This window comes from Lolium rigidum, chromosome 7 (genome assembly GCF_022539505.1).
Source record: "Lolium rigidum isolate FL_2022 chromosome 7, APGP_CSIRO_Lrig_0.1, whole genome shotgun sequence".
Taxonomy (NCBI): Eukaryota; Viridiplantae; Streptophyta; class Magnoliopsida; order Poales; family Poaceae; genus Lolium; species Lolium rigidum.
In genome coordinates, this window is record NC_061514.1 from 345662123 (window position 1) to 345684874 (window position 22752).

The 22752-nt window shown below is 43.1% G+C and overlaps 1 protein-coding gene across 1 annotated transcript; it reads left to right on the forward strand.

Annotated features, from left to right (window-relative positions):
- Positions 1-21044: 21044 nt before the first annotated feature.
- LOC124676942 lies at positions 21045-22445 on the forward strand. Its single transcript, XM_047212953.1, has one exon. The coding sequence runs from the start codon at positions 21241-21243 to the stop codon at positions 22243-22245; it is 1005 nt and encodes a 334-aa protein (XP_047068909.1). The 5' UTR covers positions 21045-21240; the 3' UTR covers positions 22246-22445.
- Positions 22446-22752: the final 307 nt, after the last annotated feature.

The following is a 22752-nucleotide window of genomic DNA, read 5'->3' on the forward strand; positions in this document are numbered from 1 at the left end:
TTTCTGAGACTTAGAGCTTGCGGTAATGCATTGATGTAGCAGATCATAAGGAAAATGCACTAATTAGCTCTTATTTCCACATATCTGAGTGTGTTACTTCATGGTTCCTAGGTCAGAAATAACAAAGCAAATTGATTATGTTAGCATATCTAAATCGAAATAGTGAAGGATTGATATATGTATACAGTCAATCGATTTCAGCACATAGCAACCGAAGGAGTAAACTAACCCAGTGGGGGAAGAACAGGAACATGTGGTGTGCCCTCCTTGGACTGATCTTGTCATGCAGGGGCGTTGACCACCTGTACCTCCTTACATGAGCGTCGTAGTGGGATGGGAAGGGGATTGGCCACCAGCCACTCACCTTGTACTGTACAGCCTCCGCACGCTCCAAGTAAGGAAGTCATCCCGGCAACAGTCGTGTTCTCTCGCGGTGGCAGCACGGAGCATCGTCGGCGCCAAGGTCGAACCATCCTTGCGCCTCGCGTGGGCCTAGCCGAGACGGCCCCGACGAAGGAGAGAATGCAAGGCGCTGATCCGCCAGCTCCTCCAGCCTCCTTGTTGCCTCCACTGCAGCCTTTCATCGTCGAGCCGCCGGCTGTCGCTGGCCCATCATGTTGTCCTCCGCTGCCGGCAGCAACCAAGATTCAGCCTCATCTCCGCTAGTGCCGAGCAAGATTCAGCCTTCGCGTCGGCCCGTCTTTTCCTGTTAGTGCTCTCATCCAGTGACTGGATAAGGAAGAAGCATTTTTTTGTTGAACACTCCAGTTTTATTGATTTAGCAACATCTTACAAAGACAAGCGTGCACTGAGACACGCATGACATTGAGGTTACACCTGCATTTAGACAAGCTCCATTATCTGTACCTAAGCACCTGAAACTAAAAGGTCTATTCTGGAGTTTAAGAGCTAATCTAGCATGATGATGTGCTCTGAAATTGTTGCTCCTAGAAATATGAAAGACCTTCGAGGCATCGAAGGAAGAGATAGCTTCCATGTGAGCAAGTTGTGGCCTGATTGTCCAATGTCCTGAAGCGAGATGCAGATCCTGAGCGGCAGCAGCAGTTGCCAAAGTGGCATTGTCTGCAGCTCTACAAGCTGGCTTGCAAATTAAGCCAAGGAACTTATGCCGACGACGTTGAACCGACCTACAATTACTGACATAGTGGGACCGTGTGTAAAGGCAAACTCTAACGCAAATTTCTTCCAAGTGGGACCCGTGATGGCGATACTTGGAACGCCCTCAGGCACTCAAACACCTGGGAGGTTAGAGCTCTTTAGGATTCTAACAGACTACACTGAGAGTATGTGTTAATGTTGCCATGATCACTATTATATTTTGTTTTAGGATTGAAATGCATCAAGAAAAGACATTCCATAACTCATTGCTCGGGCCGGCACGAACCATGTAAAATAATGCACAATCCTCAACTTGCACAAATCATTTAGAAAGAAAAAGAAAATCAGATAAAGATCCAGCTGGAAATATCCAAGACTTACTAATTACTAGTGTGTGCATCTCTGAACTCCATTGGGGGCCCAAACAGTTATTTGGGCCCAAAATGATTAGCATATGCGAGGCTTCTATTTTGTTTTTTTTTGGAGTGTTGTATGCGGCATTATTTAATAAGATATAATACAGTGCAACTTTATAGGAAAAAAATTATACATTTGTAAAGATTCAATCCTACTAATCAAATAGTGCACATAGAATAAATTTCTAAAAATGAAAATCTTGCACAATTCTTATAAGATTCACCAGTGGGTTTGGTAGGTCCATGGCCTCGTGGCGGAATGGTGCTGGTGAGGTAGCTACTCGTGCCTGCATCTTCGGCAAGCAGCCAGGACACACCTACTGCTACCACATCGAGTCGTCTTCTTCTTCTTCCCAAATGGCAAAGTCGTCTTGCATGGTTGCTTGCAAATAGCTATACCGCACTTCATACGTACTCAAAAAAGCTGAGAAAAGATGTTTCAAGGGTCTGATTGGTTGCTAGCATGGTTTTTTGCATTTCTTTCCCTCTCATGCAATTTTGCCCAATAACTACGGTATGAGTAGAAACAGATCTTGCGCTAACTTCACTATATTTGGAGCCAATACTTTTACTTGGGTTCGAATGGAGAAACAAGAAGAACTTCGTTTGGTTATATGCAGGTTGAGGAGGATTATGATTAACTGAACTAGTTCAATCATAATCACCTCTAATTTATCTAACTGTTCATCGATTCGTGATAAAGTCTACATGGAAAAGGTGCGCCTCAACATTGTAATTCCATTCCCCTCATCGGTTCGTCGTTTTGTCGAGTGTTTCAAATTCAGTTTCATGTTTCTTTATAAGAGCATCTCTAGCAGACTCCATAAAAATGTAAACCGAAAAACTCGAGTTCAGTCTTCTGAAAACGTGTTTACGGATCGCAAAACGGCTAGCGCAGAACAGCTGAAAAAAAAATATTCAAAAAATCATCATCTTCTTTACAAGAACTGTCTGCGCCGCTGCCTAGATCTTCTTGCGCATAGGAAAGAGCCGAGCGTCAAAAGATTCGATGAGGCATAGGTCCAGCCGGCCGGGCCGGACACGGCCGTGATTGCTGCTGCCGCTCAGCCTAGTGCTCCATAGCTGAGATGCTGCCGCTAGCTTTAGATTGATGCTGCCGCGCACATTGATGCTGCTAGCTGCTGCTCTTGGCGTGCATGCCACCGCGCCGCGCAGCCTGCTTGCTGTGTCCGCCCACCGCACGTCTCGCCTGCAGCCACGAGCTTGGTCATGGTCGTATAATTTTAGCAAAGCAGCCAGAAATCGGTGGCTGGAGGCGATTGTACGGACTGCAGCGTTGGAGAAGTCCATTCAGTTTTGGACGTGTAAACCACTCTTTGGTCTGTATTAATAGGGGTCGAGTGTGAAATTTTTCGGGGCCCTAAGAAAAATTTTCGGACCGAACAACGAGCTCAGTCTCTGTTCTGCGCCACTTTTAACCCGAACCTGTAAATCGGCCGGAAAAATACAGTTCCGACGTGATTTACGAGCTCTGCTAGAGATGCTCCACTACGGGAGAATTGCCGTACGCCGACGGCCAGGCGATGTGCCGACGGCCAAATGTCGGGGCCGTCGGCACAGTAGCCTCCGGAGCGCGGCGACGAGGATGACCGTCGGCAATAAATTGGCCGTCGGAACAGGCTGGAGGTGCTGACGGTCACCGTCGGCACAGTTCTGGCCGTCGGCACAACTTTTTTTTTCTTTTTTTTTCCACTACAGAACTGTGCCGACGGTTAAACCGTCGGCATAGCTTTTTCCTATTTCTCAACGGCAATCTTCAAAAAAGCATAACTAAATCATTCTAACTGAGAAAAATAAGTATAATATATCAAATTTTGCGGAAAAACAAGATCTATCATAGAAAAATATCAAAAATGGAATATTTCAAATACCTAAATAAATTTTCTTATAAATGAGCTATAATGTTCGAGGTTTCATGGCTTTCACACACGCCAAAAATGAAAAAATGGTCGCTCGTGGGTCGGATTAGAAATCCGCGTCCGGGGTATTGCTTACCATCCTAGGGCCCACACACGTGCCAAATATGACCTCGTTTCGGAAAATTATGCCATGTCGAGGTCGTTTCCCACCTCATTTCCCCTGAAATCCATAGAACTCCGGACGTGATAGCTTTTTTCGTGAAGGGTTTTCCAAAATAATTGCCACATCCCAGTTTTGACAAACGGAATAGTTACTATGACATATAAAATGACGCTACGCGGCTCCGTGAGATTTTTTGACTTCGCTCAAATTGCCATCCGGCCAAAACGGCCCCGGGACTGCGGTATCGCCGTACCGGGCGTGCGGGAGCACCCATTCGCGAAAAAACTAAACGGACAAAAATTAGCACATATAATGATGCGTCGTAGAACTAAAAACATTTTTTCCGGAATTTCTGGAGCGACGGATAGTTGAGCCCTAGTTCAAATCCGGTCAGTTTCCAGAGGATTCGGTGGGACACCGCCGAAAGCCGCATGAGTTCCCAAAAAGCTAATGCGTGCACATGTCATGTGATAGGTGGTGCGTAGGTGGTCTACTATCATCGCACGGAGGTTTCATGTCATACTAAAATGCGCCCCATGTAGCTGCTTCACAAATAAAAACCGTTTGGGCACGCTAAAAATGAAAAGATGGTCGCCCGTGGATCGGATTAGAAATCCGCACCCGGGGTCTCGCTTTCCATCCTAGGGCCCACACACGTGCCAAATATGATCTTGTTTCGGGAAACTATGCCATGCCGAGGCCGTTTCCCACCTCATTTCCCCTGAAATCCATAGAACTCCGGACATGATAGCCCTTTTCGTGAAGGTTTATTCAAAATAATTGCCGTATCCCAGTTTTGACAAATGGAATAGTTACCATGACATATAAAATGATACCACGCGGCTCCGTGAGATTTTTTGACTTCGTTCAAATTGCCATCCGGCCAAAACGGGACCCTCGGGACATGCGGTATCGCCGTACGGGCGTGCGGGTGCACCCATTCGCGAACAAACTAAACGGACAAAAATTAGCACATATAATAATGCGTTGTAGAACTAAAAACATTTTTTCCGGAATTTCTGGAGTGACGGATAGTTGAGCCCTAGTTCAAATCCGGTCAGTTTCCAGCGGATTCGGCGGGACACCGCCGAAAACCGCATGGGTTCCCAAAAAGCTAATGCGTGCACATGTCATGTGATAGGTGGTGCGTAGGTGGTCTACTATGATCGCACGGAGGTTTCACGTCATATTAAAATGTGCCCCATGTAGGCCGCTTCACAAATAAAAACCGTTTGGGCACGCTAAAAATGAAACGATGGTCGCCCGTGTGTCGATTAGAAATCCGCACCCGGGGTCTTGCTTCCCATCCTAGGGCCCACACACGTGCCAAATATGACCTCGTTTCGGTAAACTATGCCATGCCGAGGCCGTTTCCCACCTCATTTCCCCTGAAATCCATAGAACTCCGGACGTGATAGCCCTTTTCGTGAAGAGTTTTTCAAAATAATTGCCGTATCCCACTTTTGACAAACGGAATAGTTACCATGACATATGAAATGACGCCACGCGGCTCCGTGGGATTTTCAAATTGCCATCTGGCCAAAACAGCGACCGTGGGACATGCGGTATCGCCGTACCGGGCGTGCGGGTGCACGCATTCGCGAACAAACTAAACGGACAAAAATTAGCACATATAATGATGCATCGTAGAACTAAAAACATTTTTTCCGGAATTTCTGGAGTGACGGATAGTTGAGCCCTAGTTCAAATCCGGTCAGTTTCCAGCGGAATTGGCGGGACACCACCGGAAGCTGCATGGGTTCTCAAATAGCTAACGCGTGTACATGTCATGTGATAGGTGGTGCGTAGGTGGTCTACTATCATCGCACGGAGGTTTCACGTCATACTAAAATGCGCCCCATGTAGCTGCTTCACAAATAAAAACCGTTTGGGCACGCTAAAAATGAAAATATGGTCGCCCGTGGGTCGGAATAGAAATCCGCGTCTGGGGTCTTGCTTCCCATCCTAGGACCCACACACGTGCCAAATATGACCTCATTTCGGCAAACTATGCCATGCCGAGGCCGTTTCCCACCTCATTTTCGATAAAGTCAACCAAATTTAAACTAGAGGTACTTGATCTATTGCTCATGATTTTTGGGTAAATTAAATTGTAGGTTCAAAATATGATATGGATGTCATATTTGTATTCCTCTTATTTTTCTGATCAATTTAGACATATTATTTGCCAAATTTGTATTTACTGATATTAATTATTCCATATTAAATAAAAAGACAAAAAATAAATCATTTAATTGTTTTTCAAATTCTATATTATTATTATTTATATATATTCATTGTTGTTTACTTAAGTAATTGTTTAGAATTCAAAAATATAGAGATGTGGCAAGCATTGTCAAAGGGTTAATATGATTGATATGGTAGTATTAACAACAAGGGCGTCATTTCTTTCATGGAAGCTCATCCGAAGAGAACCAAGAAGTTAAGCGTGCTGGGGCAGGAGTAGTGTGAGGATGGGTGACCAACTGGGAAGTTTGAATACAAGTGCAATTTGACCTAAGATTAGATGTACTAAGTGTAAGTGTGATTGTGAAAGATTAACAAGTAAAAAAGAATAAGAAGAAAATTGAAAAAAAATAAAAAATATATTTTTTCAAAATATTTTTTTAATCTTTTTTTAAAAAAAATTGAAAATTTTAAAATACTATGCCGACGGTTATACCGTCGGCACAACAATCTGTGCCGACGGCCAGTCTGTGTCGACGGTGATCGGGCAGTCCCCGACCGGAACTATGCCGACGAAGCTACGCCGACGGTCACCGTCGGCACAGCCTGTGCCGACGGCCTTTCTTGCTGTGCCGACGGCTCGCGGCCGTCGGCAGACTGGAGCTCTCCCGTAGTGCTCTAAGCCATTTGTGGACGAGCTTAGTCAAATTTTCTACTCGTAATGTCGAAACCGGAAATTTTGAACACGAAAGTAGGGGTGAAATGGTGGGGCGAAGCTAGTCCACGAAGGAATTTTGAAATGGTCGATCGTGTGCGCAACTGGGAAGTTTGAATACAAGTGCAATTTGACCTAAGATTAGATGTACTAAGTGTAAGTGTGATTGTGAAAGATTAACAAGTAAAAAAGAATAAGAAGAAAATTGAAAAAAAATAAAAAAATATTTTGCTTTTTTAAAAAAAAATTGAAAATTTTGAAATAGTATGCCGACGGTTATACCGTCGGCACAACAATCTGTGCCGACGGTGATCGGGCAGTCCCAGACCGGAACTATGCCGACGAAGCTACGCCGACGGTCACCGTCGGCACGGCACTGTGCCGACGGCCTTTTGCTTGTGCTCGACGGCTCGCGGCCGTCGGCAGACTGGAGCTCTCCCGTAGTGCTCTAAGCCATTTGTGAACGAGCTTAGTCAAATTTTCTACTCGTTTACGAATGTCGAAACCGGAAATTTTGAACACGAAAGTAGGGGTGAAATGGTGGGGCGAAGCTAGTCCAGGAAGGAATTTTGAAATGGTCGATCGTGTGCGCAACTGGGAAGTTTGAATACAAGTGCAATTTGACCTAAGATTAGATGTACTAAGTGTAAGTGTGATTGTGAAAGATTAACAAGTAAAAAAGAATAAGAAGAAAATTGAAAAAAAATAAAAATATATTTTGCTTTTTTTAAAAAAAAATTGAAAATTTTGAAATACTATGCCGACGGTTATACCGTCGGCACAACAATCTGTGCCGACGGCCAGTCTGTGCCGACGGTGATCGAGCAGTCCCCGACCGGAACTATACCGACGAAGCTACGCCGACGGTCACCGTCGGCACAACTTGTGCCGACGGCCTTTCTTGCTGTGCCGACGGCTCGCGGCCGTCGGCAGACTGGAGCTCTCCCGTAGTGCTCTAAGCCATTTGTGGACGAGCTTAGTCAAATTTTCGCACACGATCGACAATTTCAAAATTCCTTCGTGGACTAGCTTCGCCCCACCATTTCACCCCTACTTTCGTGTTCAAAATTTCCGGTTTCGACATTCGTAAACGAGTAGATCTACAACAACTTATAGAATACTTGGAAACGTAGGTCTACTAGTGTACAAATGTCAAAATGAAGAACTAAGAACACAAAAGTCATGTGCGATAGTGAGATGAATTTGACTAAATTCAACCAAAAAAACTTCAAACGGGACATAAATTGCCAATCAAATACTCCATGAAACCAAAAACCGTTCATGGATATTGATTTGTAACATCAATACGCATCTTTTATGTGTTCAGCATATTTCGAACCGACCTACCATTTTGATTGGGACGGATTAAACTGATGCAGATGAGTGCCAACATTATGTAGAGGGGCCTGCATGCCCACTTTTAAGCTCGCCCGATGTTGGACCCAAAAAACGACCTTTGAGTGTTTTTCTTATACCAACTTTTTGTTTGATTTAAAGTTTGTATGATGCATGGAATCTTTCTCCCGTGAGTAACCAAACGGTCCATTTTCATTTCCTCCAATACAAGAAAAGGCTTTGTAACCAACCAAACAGGCCCTAAGTGGTTCTTCCTCTCTAATCTTGCCAGTGGAGGGTGGGTTACCTACTTGAAAAGCAACACCGGTCGTTGACATGAAAATTGCTTGATTCACACACCAACCATTTTTCCCTGATCCTACAACGAACTGATCGAGTCTACGTCTTAACAAACAAGAAGACGTTCTCCTTTCCCTACTTCCCCTGTATGCCTCGATGAATAATAGACGTGGATAATCTCGAGCAGCAACAAAGACACGCATGACTTTTTCAGCCGACGTATGCTCCCTACACGTACGCATCAGTTTGCATCTGCAGCTTTCAGAGAACAGCTGTTAGCATGCATATCTTCATCTTCTTACAAGCTTGTCATGTCGCTTCAAAGCCCAACCTCATCAACACCGTTTCGGTGGCAAATGGCAGAAGGGCATACTCTTCAACGGATTCTAGAACGCCGAGGCTTTTGTATGCATATCCCGCGATCTACCGTGACAAGAGCAGCCTCCCGCCCGTCGCCGTCGGCATAAAATCAACCCAACCCCCGGCCGGCCGTCCCCATCACCTCTCGACGTCAAGGGAAATGTCCACCATTGGCGGCAATTGACGTACTTTTCGGCCGGAAACTTTCCCCCACGTGATCGCCGTTGCTTGATCCATCTCGGCTCACGTACTGACTTGGCGGTCACTTACTTATTCGCCGTCGTTAATTAATCGTTGAATGATGATTAGACGCATTTGGTGCAGCGGCCTTGCTCGTAGCAGGAAGGTGAATTATCCACCCCATTACAGCATTTATTTTTGTAATGACAAACGTGCAATAAATTTTTGCTAAGAAAAATCGAACTCTTTGGCGTATTCAATTATTTTCTTTGCTTTGCTAAGTGCATGGGAGAACAACGAACTTCCAATTTTATATTAGCAAACCAAAGTTTTAGTCGTTTGGTGCGAACGGAACGACTTTCGTATTCAAAAAGCATTAAACCCTACATGTTGTAATCATTTTCTGGATTTAAATGTATGATGTGTATTTGTGGTAGTTGTACCAAACATGCATGCGACTAAATTGCGCTTAAGGCGTGGCACCCTCGAACACGAAATCCTGGATCTACCAATATAACCATTTGAGAGCTCCTTCGATTTATAGGATAGAAAATTATAAGAATAGGAAAAACATAAGATTGAGATATTATGGCTAATTAAATCCTATAGAAAAATCAGTTGTGCTTGATTGTGCCAAAGAATTTTTTCATGAGGTAGGACCTCATGTTTTAATCCTATAGAATTTGCAATAGAAGATTTCGATAGGATAGTTCCTATAGGATATGTTCCTATAAAGCAAATAATTAGTATGAAAATATTTCTATAAAATATAAATCCTATACAATTTCTATATCAATCATATGAATCAAATAAAACCCCTGAGTGGTTGGTGATACATTTCAATGTTAAGTGCCAATTTGAGACATAGGAGCACACATGATAGTATCGAGGCCAAAAAGCCTATCATCAAGGGGATCGGTGTATGTATGTACGTACGTTACTTGTACGTATTCTTATGTTTTGAATCAGGGTCATGCAATCATACTCCTCCATTTTAGTGGCCCATATGATAGCCATTTGGCAACGTATTCTCTCTTTCGTACACCATTTCGACATATTTTGCTGACTATTCTGGGCATGGTTGTTTGCTCGCATTGATTTTTCTCGTTTCGTTCCGTCACATGCAATTTGGAGCGGTAGCTATCGTATGAATAGAAACGTGATTTGGGCTACATTTGGCGCTATGTTTGGATGCTAGAAATTTCATTTAGGCTCGGTTGGAGAAACGAAAGACAGTACGATTGATAGGTGGCACATTGAGGAGGGTTGCAGTTAACTAAACTAATTCAATCATAATTACCTCTAATATGCCTAACTATTCATCGATTCGAGATAAGGTCTACATGGAAATGATGCGCCTCGATGTTGTGATTCCATTCCCATGATCTGTTCATCGTTTCATCGAGTGTTTCAAACTCGGTTTCGTGTTTTCCTTTCTGAGCCCTTCGTGGGCGAGTTTTGTTAAATGAGGCTGCTGCTATCCTCCCATTTCGAAAAAAATGCCTCCCAATTTCATATAATAATTGACGCACATTATTTTTATTTCTAGTGTCAAGTTTTTTTAAGTTAAAAAATGTACCCTTTTTGCCAAACGGTAAAATTATGCTTTTTTGAATTATTGGTAAACTTATGTAAAAACCTAATATTATTGGTTTTCCTTTTTTCATTTACTGGAATTTTTGGAAATATTTTATGAAGTTCAAAATTTTCACCAAATCTAACAAAATATGAACAACCTATTAAGCAGATGGTCCAAAATGTCTTAGTTTTCTGAGATTAGGTAGTACCCATCCGTTATATTATATATACCCCCTCTGATAAAAAAAAACGTCGGAAGCAGCCATTATGCCAAAAAAAAAACTAAACTTGATTTTTAATATTTTTTGTTTCTGTATTTCCCGAATCAAGTCAATCTATAACTCACGCGTCATATTTCACTTGATTTCTCTCAGTTTCCTGTCGCTCTCCGCGCACAGCAGAGCGAAGGCGCCGGCGACCAAATTCACTAGGCATCCCTAGCCAATCATGCCACCACTGCTCTCCGTCGCATCTTCAGCATGGTCCTACCAATCGAATCCCCCACCGACACAGCAACATCTCGCCCCCAATCGCCTCGCTTTGCGCGAACCCTAGCGCCTCATCACCTGCCGCCCAGCGTTGAGGATGGCCACGCTCGCACCCCTCGCTCCTCCTTCTCACCTCTGCATGTCCGCCCTAGGTCATCTCCTGCAGCGCCACCCCCCACCACCGCCACGGACGAGGATGTGCGACATCAACATGGCGGCGCGACTCTCGTCGATGCAGGGACGCTGACGGAGGATGTACAGGTGGTTGCCACTCCGGGGTGAAGCCGTGCTGAGCGCGGAGTTGATGAAGGAGAATTTATGCGCAACGTTGAGTGGAACCCCAAGAGGAAGGTATGATGAACACAGCAGAAAGTTTTCCCTCAGTAAGAAACCAAGGTTTATCGATCAGTAGGAGAAAAACGTTCTCTCCTGAGGTGTTGCGAACCAACTCGTGGCAGGGTGCACTGCCGGCGTCAGGAGCAACGTGCTGCACACAAACAACCAAGTACTTTGTCCCCAACTTTCAGCGAGGTTGTCAATCTCACTGGTTTTGCTGAGAACAAAGGATTAAATAAACCGTGTGGAAAAAGAATTGTTTGCAGAGAACAGAACAGAAAAATGTTGTAGAAGATTGCAATTAAAAGAAGAAAGACCGGAGTCCACAGTTCACTAGAGGCGCCTCCCCAATAAAATAAATATGATGGGTAAAAAAATTACATATGGGCAATTGACAAATAGAGATTCTACGCTAATGGTTGGTGCAGAATATATGCTATGAAAGTATGCGGGCATTACAACAATATACATATACTGTAATCCAACTGCATCTAGGGAGTGGTGTTTCAGAACATGGGAGCATATGCTCCCTATATTTTGAAATGCATGTTACATGTATTTTAAATTTCAAAAAAATTGAAACAAAAAATCCGCACGTACATCTTCACGTGCTACGCGCTCACAAATTCGTTTCATAAAAAATGAACTTATAATGTGACGTGTGTAAAAAAGACAAAATTCAGTGCTGAAAACAATGCTTTTCACAGGATAAGTTTTCTCTTTTTTACATAGACCACAAAAAATATTATTTTTTCGTGAAACTTGACGCATACACAAATATTATGGAGATGTACATGTAGAATTTTTTGTCAAAATTTTTCCACACTTCGAAATATGTTTTGTTGGTAGAGGGAGCATACGCAGCCGGGAGCCGAATTGAATTTCTGCTGCATCTATGACTAATAATCCACCTTCAGGATTGCATCCGTGATACCCACCACTATTAAGTTGCAAGCAACGGACTATCGCTTTAAGCAATGTGTGTAAAGTAAACGATGAAACTACCTTTGAATAGAACACCGATGTTTTCTCCCTAGTAGCAACAACACATCTAGAACCGTAGAGAACAAGGTCACTTTCCATGGTTAAATAGAGGCATGAATCCACTATCGAGCATAAATACTCCCTCTTGGAGTCGCTAGCATCTACTTGGCCAGAGCATCTACTAGAAATGGAGAGCATGCAAGATCATAATAACATAATCTCAACCAAAGCAATCTCTCTATAAATCGGATCCACATCAAACCAACATGTAGCAATTACAAATAGATGATCTTGATCATGTTAGGAAGCTCACAAGATCTGTACATGAAGCACAACAAGGATAGGACAGCCATCTAGCTACTGTTATGGACCCATGGTCCCGTGGAGGACTACTCACACATCACCTCGGATGAAGACATGGCGATGTAGAGGCCTCCGGCGGTAATTTCCCTCTCCGGCAGGATACCGGGATGGACTGCAGAACCCTCCCAAACTAGGGTTTCGGTTGACGGCGGCGTCAGAACTTTTCGTGGATGGAGGCTCTCGTCTCTGGGGTTTTCCCGATATGAGGAATAAATAGGCGCAAGGGCGGAGCAAACGAGGCGACGAGGCGCCAGTACATGGGCCAGGCGCGGCCAAGGGTGGGGCCGCGCCTGCCCTATGTACTGCCACGTGACAGCTCTCCTGCACGTGTCCTTCTGGCTCCATCTTCGCCCCGGAAAAATAAGACTCTGGGCTTTTGTTTCGTCCAATTCCGAGAAACTTTCATGTACAGCTTTTCTGACACAAAAAAACAGCAGAAAACAGGAACTGGCACTGTGGCACTGCGTTAATAGGTTAGTCCCAGAAAATGCTAAAAAGTGTGGAAAAGTGCACATAAAATATATAAGAATTGTAACAAAACAAGCATGGAGCATCAAAAATTATAGATACATTTGGGATGTATCAACATCCCCAAGCTTAACTCCTGCTCATCCTCCAGTAGGTAAGTGATGACAAACAAATAATTTTTTAGGTGACATGCTATCACACTACTTTGATCAATCTAAGTGTAAAAACAAACATAGCTGGAATCATAGAATACTAACATAAGCATGATAGATATAATCAAACAATAAAACTTAATAACCATGCTAAAACATGAATAGTAATCAAACAAAAGAAAATGTATAACGTGCATGGAAAGCAAAATGATTATCAAGAGCATAGCATAGATACATAATAAAGTGGTACTTAGCTTGTCCCATAAGTGGAAGCAAAACATAAATGCTTGGACACCTTTAAAAGATTATAAGGATGACTAGAAACAAAAAAGTTTGAATAAGCAATACCATAATTATGAATCAATCAATAAAATCTTGGGACCATGCACATAAAACTAAGAATGACAACTATACTCTCATAAGTGGTGCATAAACTAGAAGGTGGAGACTCAACATAAAAGTAAAAGAAGGTCTCTCTTTGGGAGGCAAGTAAGATCACTCATGTGCTAGAGCTTTTTATTGAAACAACAAGAGTATAAAATGCACTTTTGAGGGGTGGATGATATCAACGGTAAGTACAAAGCATATGGGTTGTGCAAAAGTGCTACACCTAAGTCGCAAGCCTCATGCATAATTGCTACTAGTGCTCACACCTCGTCCTACTCACCTCGGATCACCATTAGCTCTCATCACATACAAGTTGTTTTAACCGAGTATCACAAGGGGGTACCCCCGTGCCTCCTGTACAAAGGTCCTAGGAGATGCATTGCTTTTGATTTCTCATTTTTAAAGCATCTTCAACTTGGGACATCCATACCGGGACAACACGAGCAATAGATAAATGGACTCCTCTTATTTTTTTATTGCTAGAAGCTTTCTAGGATTTGTCGAACTGAAACTTCCACCATGTACATGGCTTCGATTAGCGGACCAATGTTCTTCTCTAACAAAAATGTATACTCAAACTATTTTGCATGGATAATCTTCTTCATTTCAGACAAGATGAACATGCATAGCAACCCACATGATATTCAGTGGCAAAGCACGCTGAGGTGTCCCCAGTATTTCGATGGTTATCACACAACAAGCAACTTAAAAGAGCTACGGTTACACAAGGAACACACGCTAGGCACAATAGTCATTTTTGACTACTTTCCCATGAGCAACAAAAATATAATACTTAAAAATTTAAAGGTAGCACATGAGCAAACTACTATGGAATAGCAATAAAATACCACATATAGGAAGATATGGTGGACACTTTGGCATATTTGGTTTTTGGTAGTTGGATGCATGAATAAAATACTCACACAAATGGTGGCTAGAAAAAGACTGGGTGCGACCAACTAACAGAGCATAATGGTCATAATCATGCACAACGATAAAATATATTAATCAAAGCATAAAGTGATACACAAGTTGCAAACTAAATGATCATACAGGCAAGAATTGACTGGAATGTAGTCATAACATGTTGCAAAATATGTGCCAAGTCGACCCAAATAAAAACATTCGCAGGAGAATATATACCACAATATTATGCTAAAAACAAAGCATGAAACCTTCAATGGCACACTAAACACTCTCAGTATTTGAGACTAATCATAATGAAAACATAATTAACAAGCTCATCATGAGAATAACATCTAGCAAGATATGCAAAAATAACTATGCCATAGTCTAAAAATGTTTCCATTTGCATCACATACACAAAAAACTTTTTTCATGCTTCCAACGCCAACCAAATGAAACCAAATAACTCTAATATATGAAAAACAAGTAAATGTCCAGATAAGCTATTGAAACTAAAATAAATGTAAATGTGGAGTGTGTCTCTCTCCAACGCAAAATGCATAACAGTGGAGCGTGTCTCACTCCAAAATAAACATGCAAAACAGCGGAGCGTGTCTCACTCCAAAGTAAATATGCAAAGCGGTGGAGCGTGTCTTACTACAAAGTAAACATGAATGATGGGATCCAACTTTATTGAAAGTAAACACACATAAATAAGTAAATACACTCCAGGGATAACACATATCACATGACGGAATAAAATATAGCGTGTTGAAAAATGACCTGGTGCTTTTTGTTGATGAAGAGGGGATGCCCAAGGCATCCCCAAGCTTTGACACTTGTACTTCTTGGATATTTCTTGGGGGGTCCAGGGGACATCCCCAAGTTTGAGCTCTTGTCAATGCTTCATCTTATTGCATCATTCTTCTCTCCATACACTTGAAAACTTCCTTCACACAAAACTCAGCATAATTAATTAGCAACATTAGTGCAAATAAAAATATATAAAACCAGCAAGAGTTCAGTAATGGAACATATCAAACACTCGTTTTAACATATGCTACTGTAGCTACTTCTTCCCAAAGCTCTTTTACACAAAAAAACTCAAAAAGACAAAGCATAAGACGAAAATGCAAAACATGGCAGAAATCTGTCAAAACAGACCAGTAGGCAGAGATCGAAATTAAAGAAATAGTTCTGTTACTCAAATCGAAAAATTCTCAACTAACTAAAGTTAGCTAACATACTGGGGCATAAGCACAAAAATTTTCAGCTCAGAATAACGTTCTAGAGATTTTTAAGAATTTTTTTCGTGACCAGCATAGATTCTGTTTCAGAATTGCAAATACCCCAAACACTGCTTTCTTTATATTAGAGGCTATCCTTGGCACAAAAACGAAATAAAAACGATAAGGAGAGATTATTACAGTAGCAATAACTTCCAAGAATCAACAAAGCAAAAATAACAGAAATAAAACATGGGTTGTCTCCCATAAGCGCTTTTCTTTAACGCCTTTGAGCTAGGCGCAGAAAAGGTGCAAATCAAGTATTGTTAAGAGGTGGCTCATCAACACCATAAGTTGTACTATAAATAGAGTCATAAGGTGACTTATATATTTTTCTAGGGAAGTTTTCCATACCTCTTTTGAGTGGAAATTGATAACGAATTATTCCATCTCTCATATCAATGATAATACCTGCAGTTCTAAGAAACGGTCTTCCTAAAATAATAGGGCATGAAGCATTGCATTCAATATCCAAAACAACAAAATCAGCGGGAACATAATTATTATTCACTTGTATAAGAACATTATCAACTCTCCCCAAACGTTTATTTGCAGCAACATCAACAAGAAGAACATCCGAATAACATTTTTTTAACGGTGGCAAGTCAAGCATATCATAAACTTTTTTAGGCATAACAGAAATACTTGCACCAAGATCACATAAAGAATTACAATCAATTCTTCTACTCTCATCTTAATAATAGGTTACCAACCATCTTCTAACTTCTTAGGAATTGAAGCCTCATGTTTGAACTTCTCATCCCTCATTTTCATAATAGCACTAGCAATATGCTTTGTAAGAGCAACATTTTGTTCACTAGCATTGGGAGTTTCAGCGAGCTTTTGCAAGAACTTTATAACTTCAGTAATGGTACAACTTTCAAAATCAAAATCATTGCTATCAAAAGTAAAAGGAAAATTATCTCCCACACCTCTAAAAATTTCAGCACGCTTGTCGGGAACAATTTTAATGGGCTTATACACTTTTCTATGTGGAGTGGGGACTTTTGCTACATTTTCGATTTTGCTAGTAGTAGTAGGAGGTTTGCTAGCATTCAAAGGTTCAGTATTACTATTGGTGGTGATGTGTAAACCTTAGCTAAATTATTTTCTCTAGCCATCTCATCTTCTCTTTCCCACCTACCATGCAATTCAGTTAACAACCTCATATTGTCATCAATTTTAACTTGAATAGCATTTGCTTGAGCAAAGTTTTATTCTCAGTATTATCATGAGGAACAACCTTTAATTTAAGAAGATCAACATAGAGAGCAAGGCTATTCACTTTAGAAACAAGAGCATCTATTTTGCTAAATTTTTCCTCCACAGATTTATTAAAAGTAGCTTGTTTACTAATAAAATCTTTGAGCATACCCTCAAGTTCAGAGGGAGCAGTCCTATTGCTGTTATAAGAATTACCATAAGAGTTACTAAAACCACTTCATTGTTGGGAGGATACGGCCTATAATTATTGCTACCAAAATTATTCCTATAGGCATTATTATTATTAAAATTGTTGCTCTTAATAAAATTCACATCTACATTTTCTTCTTGAGAAACAAAAGAGGCCAAAGGAACATTGCTTGGATCCATAGGAGCATTATTATTTGCAAGCATAGACATAATGGCATCAGTCTTATCGCTCAAAGTAGAAGTTTCCTCAACATAATTTACCTTTTTACCTTGTGGAGCTCTCTCGGTATGCCACTCCGAATAATTTACCATCATAGTGTCCAGAAGTTTTGTAGCCGCCCCAAGGGTCATAGACATAAAAGTGCCTCGAGCAGCTGAATCCAATAAGTTTCTTAAAGAAAAATTTAGTCCTGCATAGAAGGTTTGAATAATCATCTAAGTAGTCAGTCCATGAGTGGGATAATTTTTATCCAAAGATTTCATTCTTTTCCAAGCTTGGGCAACATGCTCGGTATCAAATTGTCTAAACTTTATTATATAACTTCTCAAAGATATAATTTTAGCAGGAGGATAATATTTTCAAATAAAAACATTTTTGCATTTAACCCAAGAATAAATACTATTTCTAGGCAAACATAGCAACCACTCCTTAGATCTACCTCTTAATGAGAAAGGAAAAAAATTCAACTTAATAATATCACCATCTACATCCTTATATTTTTGCATCTCACATAGCTCAACAAAATTATTGAGGTGAGAAGCAACATCATCAGTACTAACACCAGAAAATTGCTCTTTCATAACAAGGTTCAACAAAGCAGGCTTAATCTCATAAGAAGCTGCTTCAGGGGCGGGTGGAGCAATGGGTGTGCAAATAAAATCATTGTTGTTGGTGCTAGTAAAATCACACAACTTAGTATTCTCAGGAGTAGCCATTTAATAAAAATAATGCAAGCAACAAAAATAAAAGTTATACTATTTTTTTTTGGATTTTCGATATATAATGCAAACAAGATAAAAATAAAATATGCAAGCAAAACAATAACAAAGTAAAATACTTGAGAGTGAGAGACTCCCCTCGCAGAAGAGATGCTTTTCTCCCCGGCAACGGCGCCAGAAAAAGTCTTTGCTGAGCGCGGAGTTGATGAAGGAGAATTTATGCGGAACGTTGAGTGAAACCCCAAGAGGAAGGTATGATGAGAAAAGCAGAAAGTTTTCCCTCAGTAAGAAACCAAGGTTTATCGACCAGTAGGAGAAAAACGTTCTCTCCCGAGGTGTTGCGAACCAACTCGTGGCAGGGCGCACTGCCGGCGTCAGCAGCAACGTGGAGACCTGCACACAAACAACCAAGTACTTTGTCCCCAACTTTATAAAGGTTGTCAAGCTCACTGGTTTTGCTGAAAACAAAGGATTAAACGAACCGTGTGAAAAAAATTGTTTGCAGAGAACAAAACAGAAAAATGATGTAGAAGATTGCAATTAAAAGAAGAAGGACCGGGGTCCACAGTTCACTAGAGGCGCCTCCCCAATAAAATAAATATGCTGGGTAAACAAATTACAGATGGTCAATTGACAAACAGAGATTCTACGGTAATGGTTGGTGCAGAATACATGCTATGAAAGTATGCGGGCATTACAATAATATACATAGACCGTAATCCAACTGCATCTATGACTAATAATCCACCTTCAGGATTGCATCCGTGAAACTCTCCAGTATTAAGTTGCAAGCAACGGACTATTGCTTTAAGCAATGTGTGTAAAGTAAACGATGAAACTACCCTTGAATAGAACACCACTGTTTTCTCCCTAGTAGAGCAACAACACATCTACAACCGTAGAGAACAAGATCACTTCCCATGGTTAAATAGAGGCATGAACCCACTATCGAGCATAAATACTCCCTCTTGGAGTCGCTAGCATCTACTTGGCCAGAGCATCTACTAGAAACGGAGAGCATGCAAGATCATAATAACATAAATCATAATCTCAACCAAAGCAATCTCTCTATAAATCGGATCCACATAAAATGAACATGTAGCAATTACAAATAGATGATCTTGATCATGTTAGGCAGCTCACAGGATCTATACATGAAGCACAACAAGGAGAGGACAGCCATCTAGCTACTGCTATGGTCCCATGGTCCCGTGGAGGACTACTCACACATCACCTCGGATGAAGACATGGTGATGTAGAGGCCTCCGGCGGTGATTTCCCTCTCCGGCAGGGTGCCGGGATGGACTGCAAAACCCTCCCAAACTAGGGTTTCGGTTGACGGCGGCGTCGGAACTTTCGTGGATAGAGGCTCTCGTCTCTGGGGTTTTCCCGATACGAGGAATAAATAGGTGGAAGGGCGGAGCAAATGAGGCGACGAGGCGCCAGTACATGGGCCAGGCGCGGCCAAGGGTGTGACCGCGCTTGCCCTATGTACTGCCACGTGGCAGCTCTCCTGCACGTGTCCTTCTGGCTCCGTCTTCGCCCCGGAAAAATAAGATTCTGGGCTTTTGTTTCGTCCAATTCCGAGAAACTTTCATGTACAACTTTTCTGAAACACAAAAACAGCAAAAAACAGGAACTGACACTGCGGCATTGCGTTAATAGGTTAGTCCCAGAAAATGCTAAAAAGTGTGGAAAAGTGCACATAAACATATAAGAATTATAGCAAAACAAGCATGGAGCATCAAAAATTATAGATACGTTTGGGACGTATCAAGCCGCCACCGTCGAAGACACCGGACGCGCAGAATCTAGGGCCATGGGGACGGATGGGAAGAAAGCGGCGCGGAGAACCGTCGTGTTGTGCTTATTTTCGTGAATTTATGAGAGTTTAATTGTAAAACATGATTTGTATTAGGGCACTTTTTCGGAGGTAGTGCGTTATTAGAATGTTTCAAGTTTTTGCAAAATTTGAGGCCAAATATACCGAAATGGTGGACAGGTTTATGCCACATACTAAGTGACTTGGAGGCCGCGCATCCAAAATATCTCTTAGTCAACATAATTGGGTTTTAAACCTAGCGTCAACAAATTACACAAATTTGATGGTTGTGCAATTATCTAAAAAAATCACAGCCACATCAACATGACTAGCAGGGCCCACTAAGTAGATTAGGCACACGTTTCAAATGGGCACAAAATGGAAAAGCCGCCGTAAGATGGATCACAAAATGGTCAACTTTTATATAGGGTACTCCTATTATTGTTGGACACTTTATTAGGGCCATAATGAGTGAAATTTGTTTTCAGAGTAATTAGCGGGCAAAGATTAAAAGAAGTTTTACTGCACACTTTCTAGAAAGACATGTGTTGTTCATGAAGTTACTTAGAACGTCACCCAGCAAAATTTACGTTTTTTACTTGTTTGTGTATAGGCATCAAAATATCGTTCCAGTCGCTGTATAGGCATTCACTAACCAGCTAGCTCCCAGCCTCCCACGGTCTCTTTCCCCCTGGTAGCGACTGCGCATGCATGGCAACAAAAGGATCGTGTTATTTTCAATCCCCAAAGCCATAATACTAAGAGCATCTCCAGTCGCGTCCCCCAAACGGCGTTTGGGGGACGGCGGACAAAAAATGGGGAAAAAAGCTGTCCAGTCGCGTCCCCCAAAGCTAATTAGAGCCTCATTTTGTGTCCGGCGTCCCCGGTAGGGACGCCGGACACAAAATGAGAGCCCATATGCATGCATGCAGCCTCTGGTCCCCACATGCTTAGTCTCTTTCCCCACACTTTCTCTCACCTACTTTTCCAACACGTAGTGGTCCCCTTTATTAAAACGCATGCATCCGGACGTTGTTTGAGGGACGCGACTGGAAGAGCCTCTTTTTTGTACAGATTTTTGGTCTCTTTTTGTCCGGCGCGGTCTCAAACGTGCCCCAAATCATTTATGCCGGACGCTTTTTGAGGGACGCGACTGGAGATGCTCTAATTCCCTAACGAACTGTTAATGTCAATCAAAATAAAACAACTATGCAAGTTGCGTATAAGACCACATGGTCGATGTCTCGCAGACGGCTTTAACGTCTTCCCTTCCTTCTCTTCAACAATCTCTCCTACCGTCGATCCATCGAGCTTCCTCCTACCTTCCTCCATCTCCTTCTCTCTCCAATCTCCATCTCGAGCCCGAACCTCGCTAGCTACATAAACAAAATCCCGAGGCACTTTTAAACAAGTACTAGGAGAAGAGAAGGGTGGAGGTAGAGAGAGCAAGTGATAGGGGAGACATGGAGGTGGTGGTGCCTGTGATGGCGCCAAGCGCGCCGTGCAGCCCAAGAACGGCGGCCGCCATGAGCGGCACCGACCTCCTCCCCGGGGGCTACCACTACTTCTTCTCCAGCGCCCCGACGAGCCCGTCCAGGGCGAGCAGCTACACGGTGGACGACCACGACGCCGCGACGTTCGACTTCGCGTTCGGGTTCAGCGGGCAGCTGCATGAGTCCAGGCCGATCCTCGCCGCCGCCGACGAGCTCTTCGAGGGCGGTAGGATCCGGCCGCTCAACGGGCCGCACTCGAGCGTCAGCCCGCGAGACTTCGACGGGTTGGACTACCCCTCCGTCTCCCTCTCCCCCCGGTCTCCGCGAAGATCAAGAACGATGATGGCGGTGCGCGGTGAAGCGGGGGAATCGGAGTCGGCGGCTGATCAGAATCAGACGAGGGGCAGGTCCGGCCGGCCGGCGCTCGCCACCTCCACCTCGAGCGTCTCGTCTCGGAGCAGGCGAGCCACGCGGTCCCTCTCCCCGTACAGGGGAGACTCCATGTCCATCGACGACGAGTTCCCCTCGTCGCCTCCGTCTCCCCGAGGAGCCGCCTCCCTGATGCGCGGCTGCGGCAGCAGCGGCAGCCGCAAGTGGCGGCTCAAGGACCTGTTCCTGTTCCGGAGTGCGTCGGAGGGCCGCGCCAGCGGCGGCAAGGACCCGCTCCTCAAGTACAGCATGCTCAAGGGCGGCTCCGGTTCCGGCGGCGAGGGCAGCGCGTCCATGCGGATCAAGGGGAGGGGCTCGGCGGCCTCGGCCAGCGATATGGCGCCGTACACGGTGAGCCGGGCGGCAGCCGAGGAGATGCGGCGGCGGACGACGACGCCGCTGCCGTTCCACCGGAACAGCCTCTTCGGGTACCTCCGGTCCAACCCGGCCATCCACACCATCAGCAGGAAGCTCAGCAGCTACTCGTCGTCCAACCGCGGCAGGAATGCTTCATCAAGTACTACTACTGGATACGCGCATGCATGATCGATCGATGCTGCCTATCTTGAAAACAAAAGAGTTTGATTCGTTCGTTTCTGCTTGATCTGCTCCTCCTGCTATGTAATTCTTTCGTTTCCTGTGTGAATTGCCACAAAGGTTTTCATGCTGGTGTAGATATGTGTACCTACGTACATGGGATTCGCAAAGATTCCGGAAATTACAAATTAGTATACGTTTTTGCTCAATCTAAATTGTCTGCAAATATCTTTATCACCAAGTCATCATCGCAGTCTACTATAAATGTGACGGCTAGCACCGAAGAAAAATCTTTGTCGACATTTCCAACCATGCACACGAATTCCATCGGATATATCATCTCGAGGGAAAGCAAAAGCATATTTTTCGACAAACTCGGTGTTTTCCAACAGCCCAGATCGCGACACGTGTCAGCACGATCGGGCAACCAAGCACTGCATCGACTTCAACGTATTAAAATCACCGGTGACGCAGCTCGGCAACATGGGCATACTGTTGTGGGATTCCGTTGGGGGT

Coding starts and splice junctions, on each gene's coding strand:
- LOC124676942 (XM_047212953.1), top strand. CDS start 21,241: ATGGAGGTGGTGGTGCCTGTGATGGCGCCAAGCGCGCCGTGCAGCCCA.